Below are 16,502 nucleotides of genomic sequence, written 5' to 3' on the forward strand. Positions count from 1 at the left end.
AAGAAAAGTCTCATGCGTTGTATAATATTAATAATTAAGAAATGATTAACCGTCCTACCGCAATCTCTTGCTGCATAATGTTCTAAGCTAATGTAGAATATATAACCACCAATATACAAATCCACGCGTACGAAGTCGCGGGCAACAGCTAGTTAAGTATAGTAAAAGTAGCAAAAGGAAAATCCCTGCTAGATAGGTACGCTCTAAGAAAATTGCAATGAGAGCAGTTACTAATTTGCATAATATTTGGCAAAACTCCATCTTAAATATTGTTTCAAGCATACTTACACTAATTAGAATAATAGCCATAACATTTAGTGTAATAAAAAGTAAGAGAAAGGTACCTATTAAGGCCTTACCACACTTGCGCATCGTTGTCGAAACCGTTCATACGTTCGTACTGAAAGACAGTCTGTAATGAGTGTGTTAAAGTTATTTTTATAATGTGAAATAGTTACAATATTTAAACGTGTGTATAAATTGTGATAAAATATAGTATCGTGATTTTAAAACTTGAATGATGACAAATATAAGACGATTAAGTGTTTGTAAGTGTTTCAATAAAAATATGTAGAATCAGTGCGGGATTGTTAAGTCAATGGGCGCGCCATTGAGCTTAAATAGGTAAAAAATACAGACGGTTGTTTTTTTAGAGAACAATTAGATAAGTAAAATATAGGTAGAGACGGTAGAGTCTGTTCGGAAATAGAAGAGTGTGGAATGTATTGGGCTCCATACATTCCAAGACTCTTCTGTTTCCGCACAGACTTTATAATAATTATGTTGCACAATATTTTATCCCATCTATACGACTAAAGTCTATTTTTTTATTCGGTAGACTGAAATGACAGTTAATAGTATGAAATGACATTTCATGTTCATACAATTAACTGTCATTTCAGTCTACGGAATAAAAAAATAGACTTTAGCTCTATATTATTATTATAGCTCTATATTTAAAATATACTTAGGTAAGAACACAATTAAATTAGTAATATTCAATCAATAAATTTAAATTCTTTGCCAATAAAATGGATCTAATTTGCATAAGGAGTCACACATAATAGATGCACGCGTCATTTTTGACCAGTCGAGATCAGAAAACTTATCAATTACCATAACTATAAATATGCAACGAAATTACTTAAAATAACTTAAAAATTATACGCATGAGGTAATCTTAACCTTGGTAAAACAATGAGTTATCTTAGGTACTTAACTTATAAAGAGCATGATATCACTGTCAGATACCTATTTGTATATTATTGTGCTTCCAAGCTTACGATCTTAAGACAGATTATGTTTATTATTAAACTTCATACATTTACAAAGTTGCGTGGGGCATCGTCCCGGACGCTAGCTGCGTTTCCTTAAGATCTTTGTTAAAAACATTAGGTACTAATTTGAAATAGGCACCTATTTAGTATCTAATAGCTGTTTTTAGGCACACAAAAAGCCGCTCTATTTATTTATTTAAACTTTATTGCACAAAAGAAAAACCTATCGTACAAAAAGGCGGACTCAATGCCAAAAGCATTCTCTGCCAGTCAACCTTAAGGCAAAGCAGAGAGATTGTGGGCGGTGCAACTGCTACTATGCTGCTCTATCTAATAGTATGAAAAAAAAATGGCTATACTTGTAAGTAAATATTCTTTATTCTGCACCATACACATGCTATATGCTGTGTGCTATATAATATGTAGTGGCTGTATTTACTACAATAGGTACTGAACTAAATCACTTGAATTTTAAATTTAATTTAACCCTTTTACAGCATAAATAAAGTATTTACTTTATTATTTATGCTATTTAGCATAAATAAAATAAAAAACTTTAACTTACCGTTAGTGGAAGAGCGGTATTCTCTTAATACAAGTATTTACAATACTTAAAAAGAGGTACTAGCCCAATTACCGAAACATTGTATGCTATTATATACATATATATATTTTTAAAGCGAGTGTTTAACCCTTTGACCGCCAAAGACGTCAACTGACGGGCGCGGCTACAGCCCAATATCAACCTTCGTGCATTCCGACAAGGTTCAATATGACGCGCCGCACTCGACAAGGCGTGGCGTTCAAATGGTTTAAAGTCCTCGCGTACAATGTGAACAGCCTGCGGTTAATATCATATTAAATTAAGTGGTATATGTGTTATGGACCAAGTGATTAATGAGGGCATTATGAATAATTGACAAGCTATATCGGGCCAAGTGATTAATTATTAGGCACATAATAAATAATAGTACTAGGTGATTCACTCTCTAACAAAAGGCAGTACGACAGAACGCCCTAGCGCAAGCGCGAGCAGGCGTCCGTTCCGTAGCGGTGCGCGGCAACTACTATGGCTAGACACCAACATTGGTGTGGGCCGCATGTATTTGTAGCGACGGGACGAAATCGCGGAGTGAGCCACGTCTGGAGCCCGTTTCTCAAAAGCTTGTAACTTGTAATACAGGTGGAAGTCCCTTTCTAACAAAAGTAATAAAAGCTGTCAAAAAGTGACATCTGCTTGTATTACAGGTTACAAAGTTTTGAAAAACGGGCCTGGTAGAGGATACTGGCTTACAGGCTACCATAAGGATGCTGTGAATACTTAAAGGTATCCAGGATTCTACGTCTAGCTAGGCTTACATTGTATTTTATTGTCAGAGGGGCTACCGCGAAAATCCGCAAATTGCGGGGATCTTTCTCTGTCACTCTTATTACGCCTTCATTGGAGTAAAAGAGAAAGATCCACGCAATTTGCGAATTTCGGTTTTTGACAGAACTCAAGAAATCAAACAATTTTCATGATTCAATTCAAACTGTACCAACCTAACGGTTATTAAAAATGCACACTCAACTTTTTTCCATATATCTTCGTACTCGCCCCAGTTTTACTTTCGCGCATAATTTATCATTAATTGTTGTTCTATAAGTGGGTTAAGAGTTGTGTTATGAATATTTATAAAGTTTTTATTTATTTTAACAAGTTTTTCTTTTGTTCCAGAGTCGAAGACGAGGCAGCTTCGCCCGTGACGAAAACAAAGTGAGTCTCGTTATTTTTGTACAGACAGCAACAGAAGTTGCTAAGCGGGCAAGGTGTTCAAAATTATCTTGACGCGACCTTATTGTTAAGAGAATAAGAGCGCGTCAAGGTAATTTTGAACACCTCGCCCGCTTAGCAACTTCTGCTGCTGACTGTAGGAGTATTAGGTACATGTAATTTTTATAATAAGTAGGTACAGTAAAATCCGATTAACACGACCACATTTAGGGTTGCCATTTTTTTTTTAAATAATATACCTAGTATTCGGCGGTTTAAAGGATCAAAAAGTACCTAAAGTACACAGATAAAAAAAGTATTTTTTTATATTTCTAACATATTTTTTGCTTATTTTAGATTCAGTTTAAAATCAAGTATTTACCGTACCTACTTTATGTGTTTCGTATTTCATAAAGTAATTAATTAGGTACACATGACATGACATCAGTAGGTATAGTCATCGTATAAATTCGTAAAAAGTAACAAATATGTTTCTTTTTTAAATGTGTTTTTTGACCAAATACCTACTAATATAATGCAATTTATATCTAAGTTCGTCATATTTGTATAATTTTTTTGCCATTTCTATTGAACTCCATTTTAAACAACCTTGTCGTTTGACAGCAAACAAATTACCTATTACACTCAATGTCTATATTACTCGTACCTTGACAGAATCCTAAAACTCTCGGCATCCATTACAGTGAGTCACTGGTTTAAGTGAAACATTAATCTGGTCCGGTTAAGGTCGACATTGTTATGCCACAGATCACTTAATTACTAGACGGGCAATACGATATTACGTGATCATTGATGATTACAGATGTACAGATTTTTATTGATAAAATAGATACATTTTACATGCCATTCAATTTTAAAACTAAATAACTAATAACAATAATATGTTTTAAATGTTTCGTGCAGCCATAAAAATAAAAATTGTGAGGGTTGCCTCGTATTTTAGTTGCGTCTAAATTTACGACCTTTTGAATAATATTCGAACTTGAGTAAATTATCTAGTAATTTTGATTTCTCTACTACATATTCATGTTCACTCGGCTCGCAGTACATTATAAATTGCTGTTAATATTAGATCAAATCGACCTCTAGGTACACAAATATGTACCTACGTAAAATAAAAAATATTTCCTCAAACGTGGCTTTGGTGTGAGATGTATTTGAGTTAAGGATTCAACCACAAGACCTCCTATTATTAAGACTCATTTAATGAGGAGTCTACGGGAGATAATCTTTGTTTAATACCTACTGATGTCATACCGTGAGTCAGTTATGTTGTCTAACGTAATAGCTTAAGTGCAACACAAAAGAATAAAAATGCAAGGCCGACCAAATAATCTATGTTAATAATATGACATTATCATCATCTTCTTAGTGTTGTTGCGGCATGCAGGAGAATTACCCTGGGCAAGAGAATTGCACTAAGAGTGTTGCCTCCCTGTCACACTTACGTACGAATTTACAAGTGCGACAGAGAGACAACACATCGAACGTGGTTCGCGGTAGGCCCTCAGAAAGCGTTTCGTTGTCGTACCGCAAACGATTGGCATCTTGACTAGCCCAATATTTTCCAAAACACGTTTCCTTTACCTGCCTTTCTCTCTTTCCAGTGAAAAAAGCGGCCTCATCACTCCCCCCCAAAATGGCGGCGAAGAGTCCCCCCCTCCAGAGAAAGAGCGGGCGGACCAAGAGGACTCGGAGAAGAGGCACGCGCCCGTCCCGCACTCGGCCGAGGGGCCGAATGATGATCTGTACGCGATCCCGGTTAAGTTGAGGGCGAAAAAGGAACCGCCTTTGCCTCCGGGGTGGGAGAAACATGAAGGTGAGATACTTTATCTTGTAAAAAATCCAAAGGGTCGAAACCTTTTCTCTGGCTAAAGCAGCTAAACATGAGGTGATTAATTAACAGCCCTTTTTAAGATAAGTTGTGCCCAAATAACAATGCCGTTAAAGCTTATAAATAATCATGTTTCTTTCATGTTACCTATGTTTAACAAAATAAATGAAACTGAAACTGAAACTGAATGGATCGAAATTGGTCAAAAAGCAAAGAAAATTCCATCTAGAAAAAGAGCACGTTCTTGATGTGAGAGTGAATGAATGAATGTATGAAAGAGGACTCGGAGAAGAGGCACGCGCCCGTCCCGCACTCGGCCGAGGGGCCGAATGACGATCTGTACGCGATCCCGGTTAAGTTGAGGGCGAAAAAGGAACCGCCTTTGCCTCCGGGGTGGGAGAAACATGAAGGTGAGATACCTACTCGTACCTTCTCTTGTAAAAAATCAGAAGGAATCGACCTTTCATCTTCTCTCTGGGGCCCGTTTCTCAAAGCTTGCAACTTGTAATACTTGCAAGTGGAAGTCCCTTTCTAACAAAAGCTGTAAAAAAGTGACATCCGCTTGTATTACAAGTTACAAGCTTTTGAGAAACGGGCCCCTGGTCAACTCAGCTGGACATGAGTTGGTTGGGCAGCGCTACCTACTCGTACCTTCTCTTGTAAAAAATCAGAAGGAATCGACCTTTCATCTTCTCTCTGGGGCCCGTTTCTCAAAGCTTGTAACTTGTAATACTTGCAAGTGGAAGTCCCTTTCTAACAAAAGCTGTAAAAAAGTGACATCCGCTTGTATTACAAGTTACAAGCTTTTGAGAAACGGGCCCCTGGTCAACTCAGCTGGACATGAGTTGGTTGAGCAGCGCTCTGATATTGTTTCAACCAAGGTAGCCATCGTCAAAGTCCTCTTTTCTATGTCAGACGAAAGACACTTAACGAGAAAGTGCTTAGTCAACTGCCCTTCCTAAAGTAAGTTGTGTTCAAATAGCAATGGAATTTAAGAATGAATAAGAGTCATTTTTCAATGGATACAAACTCTGGTCATAAAGCGAAAAAAATATATATATAGTTATTGGCCTTTTAACAAACAAGAAAGAAACAAGCCAATTGAAACCTTATTGTTAAGAGCGTAAAAAATGGATAAACATAGGTAATTTGCTTCTTATTCCAGATATGGACGGCCCCTACTACTGGCACATAAAAAGCGGCACAATCCAGCGAGAGATACCGAAGCTGCTGCCCGTGGAAGCCAAGGAGTCCAGGATCTCCATGGTGCGGGACTGCTCGCTATCGGAGGTCATAATCTTCTATTCGTGTATTTTAATATTTAACCCTTTGAACGCCAAAAACCCTTAAAGACGTAAGAAATTGAGCCCGTGGCGTCAAGAACGCTTGTAAGTGCTATGGCGTACGTTGTCAAAGTAGCTTTCAACGTTTCCAGTACGGTTTGTATTTGCTAGCTGCTAGCTTATGCCAGAGATGTTAGCGTATGCTTGACGTTTTTGGGTTTGACAGATGGCGTTCAAGGGGTTAAATTACGTCTCATAAATAAAACTATAATGACCTTCTTTTTAATGTTGCATATTCCATTACCTACATTTCTAACTGAACTCCAATATCTTAATTATATACAATGACTTAGGCCCACTTGCACCATCCCACTAACCCGGGGTTAAGCGATTAAACCGTTAACCTAGTGTCAAATTGTACTGGTAACCATGGTAACTTCATATTTACCCGGTTAACCCCGGGTTAGTGGAACAGTGCAAGTGCTTAGACAACTATAATATTCATTATGCAATACTTACTCACTATACTTACAGAAGAAAATACATCAACGCGCCTTTAACCCAATATCCCTGCACTTCATTAAATAGTTTCTTGAACAGGTGAACAAGTATGACGGGGTCATGACCTCCTCAGTTACCAGAAGTACCACTAGTGGGGCGCTGGCGGACCATACAGAGCAGGAGGCTGAGAGGAAACGGAAGGAGGAGATGTCATATAAGTAAGTTCATACTTCATACAAGTATAGCCTTTTAATTTGATAGTAGCTCGCCAAGCTTGAGACTTCATTGATTATATCCAGTGAATCCTTACGGAAAAAGCGTACCTATAAGTATTCCTTGAATGTGTGAAATTGAAATTTGTAAGTTTTGATACCCAGACCATTAAAATTTGCCGCCCCAAAAGGCCCATACCAACCCAAAACGTTCAGTTTGCGCCGCCTCTCGTAATCCACCGATTCTGGCCCCTTGTGGCCTTACGCCAAATACTAAATAAATGGCGCCAAGCTCATAACAACGCTCTGAGCGATATTGCTCTTGGAGTGTTTTCGTCGCTAAATTAAAGTTCCCGTTTACCTTCCACAGACGGCGCAGTTTCCCCGCTCGCCCCGAGCCTGACAGTGCCCGTGCCGTCCGCTTTTTCGTACGGTCCCTGGGTTGGGTCGAGATCTCCGAGTCAGATCTGACCCCAGAACGATCCAGCCGCGCCGTCAACAAGTGCATCGTCGATCTGAGTCTGGGCCGGAACGACCTGCTCGACCAAGTCGGTCGCTGGGGTGATGTAAGTAGCCTTATGTCCTAGATTCTGACTCCAGAACGTTCCAGCCGCGCCGTGAATAAGTGCATCGTCGATCTGAGTCTGGGCCGGAACGACCTGCTCGACCAAGTCGGTCGTTGGGGTGATGTAAGTAGCCTTATGTCCTGGATTCTGACTCCAGAACGACCAGCCGATCTGCGAATAAGTGCATTGTCAACGACTTGCTCGACCATGGTGGTCGTTGGGGCGATGTAAGTAGCTTTATGTCCTGGATTCTTCGTTGGGCTGGGTGGAGAACTCCAACGCAGATCTGACTCCTGAACGATTCAGCCGAGCTGCGAATTAATGCATCGTCGACGATCAAGCCGGTTTCGTGTGGTTTATAAGTGTTGATCTCCAACTCTCCAAGGCAGATCTGACCCCAGAACGATTCAGCCGAGCTGTGAATAAGTGCATTGTCGATCTGAGTCTGGTACGGAATGATCTGCTCTACCAAGTCGGTTGTTGGGGTGGTGTAAGTATTCCTTTGCCATTCTGCTTTTTTTCTGTGTCTCTTGACGTTTTCGTAGTAAGTACCTACGTAATTGAAACTTTCTCTCGTACTCCCGTAGTACACTTTCCTTTGGATCTCCTTCCCCTTTAAATGTTTATAAAGAAGTTGATGTCGCATCATATCCAGCGTCCAATCATCCTGCTTTTCCTGTTGAGTATCTATTCTCTCCTATCATATTCAATATCTCTTCATTCGACTTCCATTGTTCCGTGATGTCCAAACAATCCTTCCATCCTCTGCCAGTACCCCATTTCTAAAGTTCCTTTTCCATGGTCAATCAAATGCTCTACAACCTCGTCTTCCATTCCAGGGTAAGGACCTGTTCATGGACCTGGACGATGGGGCCCTGAAGCTCATCGACCCTGAGAGCTTGAACACTCTGCACACACAACCCATACACACCATACGTGTGTGGGGCGTGGGCAGAGATAACGGACGGTAAGTACTGGAGGAAATATATACCTACAAATCTATAATAGACACATTGGTTACCTATTCATTAACAGTTTCTATACTTCAACTACTCTTTAATCCACTTATGCTTAACCTATTAGATTTCCGTGATAGGTACTTAATTCATCAGTCCATTTAATGGAGGATTTGAGTTCCACCTAAAAGATTTTTAGGTTCACTGTTGAAGAAGATATAAATGCGCCTATATACTTAGTGGCCCAATGAATTTTGCTACTCGAACTAAATGATGCTCTGTGTTTTATTCTATAAATCATGTGTTTATGAGAATGTTTTATTGTGACTTAATATTTCCTTTTTGTTTTGCTACCCTGGAACAGTGAAAGGTAAATAATTAAACATATGACACAGTTGTAAAATTAAAACCTAAAAATCTGGACATAGGTATCTTCAAGTTTTCCGATTTCTCGGTTATGGTAGAAAATGTTTCCTCCTATCCTATGTCATTAAAGAAATGTAGAAAACTCATTTTCACCTCAGCAGCTCGAACAAGGGTACTTTGCTACTTAAAAACAGTGAGCAAAATCGCATTTTGCTCACTGAGTGAGACAATATGAGCAAAATGCGATTTTGCTCACTCAGTGAGCAAAATGCGATTTTGCTCACTGTTTTTAAGTAGCAAAGTACCAAGGGTTCGAGCTGCTGAGGTGAAAATTTAATTGTTGGTATATCTTAAGAAAACATGAGTGAATAGAGGTAAGTGATGAAGAAGGAATACATTTTTCGGGTTCTCTAATATGTTCTCACTGCTGAGGTGAAAAATGTTGTGTACTACACGAGATCAAAGTTATTTACATCTCGTGCGCTTTTGAGTCCCTTACTACGCTCAAGATTCTAAATTAGATCTATCTATTATAGAATCTTTCGCTTGCACGGGACTCAAAATAAGCACTCGAAGAAATATCAAACTTTGATCTCTTGTTGTACAAATAACTATTGTTATTTTCGTTAAAATATTTAGGTAGGTATATATACCTACCTACTCGTTAAGGTGCATGCAGGTCGCGTTTTTTTTTCATATAATGCCCACACGTTTTCCCTAGATCTGGCGCCTATTTTACCATCTTGGCAATTTGTTCGTACAATGACAACTAACTGAACATTTCACGAACCGACGTGAGCGTGACTACTACCGCAGTACCGACGCTAGGCCCGTACGCTATGGTACACGGTAGTGCAGGAACAATGTACGGAACACTTGTGTGTTAGAGATTTGTAATCGTGATGAGACAGAGGGGTCAGAAGGCCTACCGCGAACCACGTTCGACGTGTTGCCTCCCTGTCACACTTATGAAATTACAAGTGCGACAGAGATGCAACACGTCGAACGTGGTTCGCGGTAGGCCCTCTGGACGTACTTAATTGTTCTCTTAAGACAACTACTAAAAAACCGGCCAAGTGCGAGTCGGACTCGCGCACGGAGGGTTCCGCACCATCAACAAAAAATAGAGCAAAACAAGCAAAAAAACGGTCACCCATCCAAGTACTGACCCGGCCCGACGTTGCTTAACTTCGGTCAAAAATCACGTTTGTTGTATGGGAGCCCCACTTAAATCTTTATTTTATTCTGTTTTTAGTATTTGTTGTTATAGCGGCAACAGAAATACATCATCTGTGAAAATTTCAACTGTCTAGCTATCACGGTTCGTGAGATACAGCCTGGTGACAGACGGACGGACGGACGGACAGCGGAGTCTTAGTAATAGGGTCCCGTTTTTACCCTTTGGGTACGGAACCCTAATAAGAGTATTTCATATAGGGACTTCGCGTACGTGGCCCGCGACCGCGCGACGCGCCGGCACATGTGCCACGTGTTCCGCTGCGAGGCGCCGGCGCGCAGCATCGCCAACGCGCTGCGCGACATCTGCAAGCGCATCATGATCGAGCGCTCCCTGCAGCCGCCTCCACGCCCCACCGACCTACCCGCGGCGAGGCGTCCACGCCCACTCTCCGGTACATATTGTAAAAAATGGGCTCATTTAGACGGCGCGCGAACTCGTATACGATCTTAGTTACATTGCGGACCATTGAGGTTATAGTTTGTAGCTTTCTAATAGACCCCGAAGGCTAATCCTATTGTCTATTGTTAAGAAAAACCGCTCGTGCCACGTGCCACAACCACCTGCATAAAAAATCGGTACTTCGGTTACTGAGTGCCGGCGAGTCGAACGCTACAGAACCAGTCTAAAATGTGTCATCGAGATGCGTAACAAAGGCGCGTTATCGGAGAGCGCACCTACACTGGTTTTTTGAGCGTTGGACTAGCCCGCGCTCAGGTGCCAAATAGAATAATTAGGACCCTTTTTTGCAGGTAAGTAGCACGTGCGGTTTTACTGAACAATAGACAATAGGATAAGCCTTCGGGGTCTACTAGAAAGCTACAAACTATACATCAATTCAACCGACCGATCAAACGACGCAATGTAATGTAATCAAACTAGCATGCGAGTTTTCGCCCCGTCTAAATGAGCCCTATATGAGCACAAATGCTTGCCAGAGTTTCGCAGACTTATTTTTATTTATTTATTTATTTATTTAACATTTTAAATCAGGCAACAAGGCCCATATTACAAATACCTTACAGACTAACATATATATGCATTTTATATAAACTTAAAAAACTAAACACTATTCCAGAGGATCCGCTATCGTTAGGATCGGTGCAAGATCTAAGCCGTTTCACAAAACGAGATTAAGGCTAATTTACCGCATGGGCTGTGGAATCTTAGGAATAAAGTTAGGTACATAAGAAGAGAATCCACAAAAGTCCACTGTCACACCACTTTAATTTATAGCCATATCCTAAAGACTTATGTAAATATGTTAGAAGCAAAAACAGGATACCTCGAATAACTATGTAAATATGAAGCGAATTTCTGTATTTAACGTGTTACGAAGTTTGCCATTGGGCTTAGTCAGCCTCTGAAGTTCAACAGGCCTAAAATCAAAGCCTTTGCATGTCAATCTTAACTAGGTACCAAAGAAATAGGTGCATAAAGTGATAACTTTATGCATTCTTCTTTTATTAGCACTATCCCAGCTTTCTTGCTACAGTTCGCTAACAGCAACGGCTGAGATCCTCTTGACAACGCATATTTTCGGGAATTAAACAGGGATCCCTTTGTTTCCCATGAAGTTTTAAGTCATAATGTATTGTGTGTCATATTATCATCAGTCATAAAACTGAAACCGTTCACTTTTCAGGATTTTCGTCAGGTTATCCTACTTATAATCTGGGTTAGGTTAGGTTTGTTTTATGGCAATCCTGAAGAGTGACGCGTTTCTGAACCAAATGAATTATGACTAACGAAAATGCGGGCAAACAATACCTACATTATCACTTAAAACTATTTGGGAAACAATAGATTAGAGATGCAACGGATAGTTGTTTGGCCGGATACCGGATATCTGGCCTGGACACTGGCCGAATATCCGGTATCCGGCCGCCGGATATTCGGCCGGCGGAACTACACCTATATTTTGAGTTTTGCAGGTGCGCGTCGTGCAGGATTCGACCTGTTTCGTAGTGAACGTTCGTTCGGACACATTCTAGGATCGTAACGAGTTTTATCGTAATATCGTATAGTACCTAAGTTCGTTTATTAACAAGTGCGCGCGCGTATTTTTGTGTAAACAAATAAGTGTATTGTGTGACATTGGTTACGTATTCATTTCATCTACTGTGTCGTTAGCATTATGACCGCGACTGTTTTTTAGATTCCAGTTTTTACTCCAAAATGTGTTAATTTTACTATCCGGTATCCGGCCGGATAGTCACTATCCGGTATCCGGCCGGATAGTCACTATCCGGTATCCGGCCGGATAGTCACTATCCGGTGTCCGGCCGGATACTAAAATAACGGCCGGACAGGCCGGATACCGGATAGTAACCGGATATCCGGTGCATCTCTACAATAGATACCCTTAAACAGGACATTACTGTTTACCAGGGGCCTCATTCCCGACGCCCATGGAGGAGCCCCGCAAGACCGTGCGCGCGCGCTACCTCGGCAGCGCGGAGGTGCCGCGCGCCACCGGCATGGATGTCCTCAACGACGCCCTGGAGCGCCTGGCGGCTGCCAGGGCGCCGTCCGCGTGGAGGCCGGTCGCCGTGGCTGTGGCGCCGTCTATGATCACTATTACTGAGGAAGGGGTGAGTCTAGTCTTCGATATAGCGTTATGGACTCGAGCGCACTAAAGTTACCTTAGCAGCGCGGAGGTGCCGCGCGCCACCGGCATGGATGTCCTCAACGACGCCCTGGAGCGGCTGGCGGCAGCCAGGGCGCCGTCCGCGTGGAGGCCGGTCGCCGTGGCTGTGGCGCCGTCTATGATCACTATTACTGAGGAAGGGGTGAGTCTAGTCTTCGATATAGCGTTACAGACTCGAACGCACTAAAGTTACCTTAGCAGCGCGGAGGTGCCCCGCGCCACCGGCATGGACGTGCTCAATGACGCCCTGGAGCGGCTGGCGGCTGCCAGGGCGCCGTCCGCGTGGAGGCCGGTCGCCGTGGCTGTGGCGCCGTCTATGATCACTATTACTGAGGAAGGGGTGAGTCTAGTCTTCGATATAGCGTTACGGACTCGAACGCACTAAAGTTACCTTAGCAGCGCGGAGGTGCCCTGCGCCACCGGCATGGACGTGCTCAACGACGCCCTAGAGCGGCTGGCGGCTGCCAGGGCGCCGTCCGCGTGGAGGCCGGTAGCCGTGGCTGTGGCGCCGTCTATGATCACTATTACTGAGGAAGGGGTGAGTCTAGTCTTCGGTATAGCGTTACGGACTCGAACGCACTAAAGTTACCTTGCAAGCGCGAAGGTGCCGCGCGCCACCGGCATGGACGTGCTCAACGACGCCCTGGAGCGGCTGGCGGCTGCCAGGGCGCCGTCCGCGTGGAGGCCGGTCGCCGTGGCTGTGGCGCCGTCTATGATCACTATTACTGAAGAAGGGGTGAGTCTATAGTCTTCGATATAGCGTTACGGACTCGAACGCACTAAAGTTACCTTAGCAGAGTACCCCGCGCCACTGGCATGGATGATGCTTTAGAGCGTCTGGTGGCTGCGCGGGCGCCTTCGGTGTGGAGGCCGGTCGCCGTGGCTGTTGCGCCGTCTATGATCACTATTACTGAGGAAGGGGTGAGTCTAGTCTTCGGTATAGCGTTACGGACTCGAGCGCACTAAAGTTACCTTAGCAGAGTGCCCTGCGCCACTGGCATGGATGATGCTTTAGAGCGTCTTGCTGCTACTAGAGGGTCTTTCTGCGGACCAGTTGCTGTGGCTGTTGCGCCGTCTATGATCACTATTACTGAGGAAGGGGTGAGTCTAGTCTTAGATATAGCGTTACGGACTCGAGCGCACTAAAGTTACCTTAACAGAGTGCCCCGCGCCACTGGCATGGATGATGCTTTAGAGCGTCTTGCTGCTGCTAGGGCACCTTCTGCATGCCAAACGGTGGCTGTGACTGTTGCACCGTCTATGATCACTATTACTGAGGAAGGGGCGAGTCTAGTCTTAGATATAGCGTTACGGACTCGAGCGCACTAAAGTTACCTTAACAGAGTGCCCCGCGCCACTGGCATGGATGATGCTTTAGAGCGTCTTGCTGCTGCTAGGGCACCTTCTGCATGCCAAACGGTGGCTGTGACTGTTGCACCGTCTATGATCACTATTACTGAGGAAGGGGTGAGTCTAGTCTTCGGTATAGCGTTACGGACTCGAACGCACTAAAGTTACCTTAGCAGCGCGGAGGTGCCCCGCGCCACCAGCATGGATGTCCTCAACGACGCCCTGGAGCGGCTGGCGGCTGCCAGGGCGCCGTCCGCGTGGAGGCCGGTCGCCGTCTATGATCACTATGATTACTGAGGAAGGGGTAAGTTTTTGATATAGCATGGAACGTCTTAGCTTCGTGGGCATCATATAACAATTCTGATTCTGAGCGCGACTCGATACATGCCACTTTCAGATCTGAGGTTAACTATTTTCAATCACTGACCTAAGCAACTGCACCAACAACACTGCTGTTGTTGACGCATACGCAGTCAGCAGCAATAGTTGCGAGTTGCAAGGTGTTCAACATGATCTTGACGCGACTTTATTGTTAAGAGAATAAGAGCGCGTCAAGGTAATTTAGAACACCTAGCCCGCTTAGCAACTTCTACTGCTGAGTGTACAAACATGTAGTTACTCGTACGCACATAGACACTAAAACGATTTCCTTACCTGTCTGTACTATAGTTTAATGGCAAATTTTGAACGCTATTTACTCCTTCATATTATTTTTATCGGTTCCAAAGAGTTAAACCAAACTAACATTTATGTCCCCAGGAATCGAGCCCCATAGTCGAATGCCGCGTCCGCTACCTGTCGTTCCTCGGCATCGGTCGCGACGTGCGGCGCTGCGCGTTCATCGTGCATACAGCTCAGGACATGTACGTGGCGCACTGCTTCCACGCTGAACCTTCCTCCGGGGCTCTGTGCAAGACTATTGAGGCTGCCTGCAAGGTAATATTATCCTACTTGACTGCATTAATGATTGGGCGATCCTTGAGATCCCTAAAATGAAATAAAAAGAAAAGATAACTAGGTAATAGCTGTGAACACATTCACCGCTGAGCTACGGTCCTAGCCGATAACGTGGGTTTCCCGGTACGTAGAGGAAATGCTTCGTAGCAAAACGACAAATCGGCCGTCGTCCTGTATTTTATAATTTTTGGTCCAATTCGTGTTGAAAATGAGATTCCTAAGTAGATAGAATGTAAAGTGTTCGCAACTATCTTATGTACAAGTAGTTTAACCTTTTTTTGTAATTAGGTATAGGTACCTATTCTGTACCGTCACCCAGGCGACAATAGTAATAACATGGTTTGTCAGAAGAAATGTTGTAGGTAATGCCATAAAAATCTGTTTGGTTGTGTTAGATACCATAAAACAAGGTAAGTGACTCAGGCGACCGTAACCGTGGCAACGAGTGACAAGAGAAAGTTGATTTAGGTACCCAACTAATCTTTCAGCTCCGCTATCAAAAATGTCTGGACGCCCACGGCGGCGCGCCACCACGTTCACCTGGGGCAGGGTCGGGGGACTCCCGAGGGTCGCTCGGCCAGACCCTGAAGTCCATCGTGGGCTCCGTGATCGGCCGTCGGCCTTCTTGAACACAGGAGCAGATAGAGGTGAGGGTCTTGACTTGTAACAGATAGATCGCAATGCTGCCCTCCTAAGCTAAAAAGCGGTATTGTCATATAGTTTTCTTTGAAAATACTGCCTTTTACCTTAGGAGGGCAGAATAATGAAAAAGCTAATCTTGTAGATCCATACATGAGAAGTAAATATATCATCTTTCCCTACTTCAGCGTTCTTCACTTGGGGAGTCTAGGCTCCGTACGGCAATCTAATCCCAAGCATTAACACAGGCAGTTTTGCCATTTGACCCTCAAACCTCTGGGTTTCAGGGTCAGATGGCTTTGTACATTTGGGCATTTGTACAGATGGTTTTGTACATTAGTTACGATAAAATATTGATGCGGATCGAGGCTCGAACCCGCGACCCCCAGTTTAAAAGTCCCATCGCCTGACAGCTAATTATTATTATATATAAGCTATTAATTAGTCTACTTGATATAGTCAGCAGCAGAAGCAATTAAGCGAGCGAAAATAATCCGATCACAAATTCATCGGTAAAAGAGTAAGAGCCTGTGCAGGACTTTAAAACACTTCTATTGTCGATTGTGACTAGTTTTCAACATGGAGTAAACTACTATCCATCTAAAAACCTATACATTTTTGTTTCCAGATGGAGATTGCTACTCCCCACGAGGCGCACGCAGGCGCAGCGTAGCTTGCGAATACCGGCTGCAGTTGCATGGGTTAATGCTTTTTAACTTCGAAAATCCATTTGTTTTTACTACCTACCTACACACGAAGACGCCCGTTCCCACGTCTTTGTCTAGTTTTCCCACCTTTTGTTTTAGGGACGGTACAGACGGATTGCAAGCCGACTGCAACTTCTGATGCCGATTGCAGTCCGTCTGTATCGGCCCTTAAAACTGTCTATTTCTAAAAAAA

The 16,502-nt window shown here is 43.1% G+C and overlaps 1 protein-coding gene across 1 annotated transcript in view; it reads left to right on the forward strand.

Annotated features, from left to right (window-relative positions):
* LOC134654447 (protein Fe65 homolog) overlaps window positions 1–16,296 on the forward strand; it is a 98,905-nt gene extending 82,609 nt beyond the window's left edge. Inside the window, exons 4-14 of the mRNA XM_063509892.1 lie at window positions 2,995–3,033; window positions 4,659–4,870; window positions 6,051–6,175; window positions 6,769–6,887; window positions 7,252–7,447; window positions 8,287–8,414; window positions 10,207–10,400; window positions 12,398–12,600; window positions 14,766–14,942; window positions 15,452–15,610; window positions 16,231–16,296. Coding sequence (XP_063365962.1) covers window positions 2,995–3,033; window positions 4,659–4,870; window positions 6,051–6,175; window positions 6,769–6,887; window positions 7,252–7,447; window positions 8,287–8,414; window positions 10,207–10,400; window positions 12,398–12,600; window positions 14,766–14,942; window positions 15,452–15,592 — 1,534 coding nt within the window. The 3' untranslated portion in view covers window positions 15,593–15,610; window positions 16,231–16,296. The remainder of the gene's footprint in view (window positions 1–2,994; window positions 3,034–4,658; window positions 4,871–6,050; window positions 6,176–6,768; window positions 6,888–7,251; window positions 7,448–8,286; window positions 8,415–10,206; window positions 10,401–12,397; window positions 12,601–14,765; window positions 14,943–15,451; window positions 15,611–16,230) is intronic.
* Window positions 16,297–16,502: the final 206 nt, after the last annotated feature.

This window comes from Cydia amplana, chromosome 15 (genome assembly GCF_948474715.1).
Source record: "Cydia amplana chromosome 15, ilCydAmpl1.1, whole genome shotgun sequence".
Lineage (NCBI taxonomy): Eukaryota > Metazoa > Arthropoda > Insecta > Lepidoptera > Tortricidae > Cydia > Cydia amplana.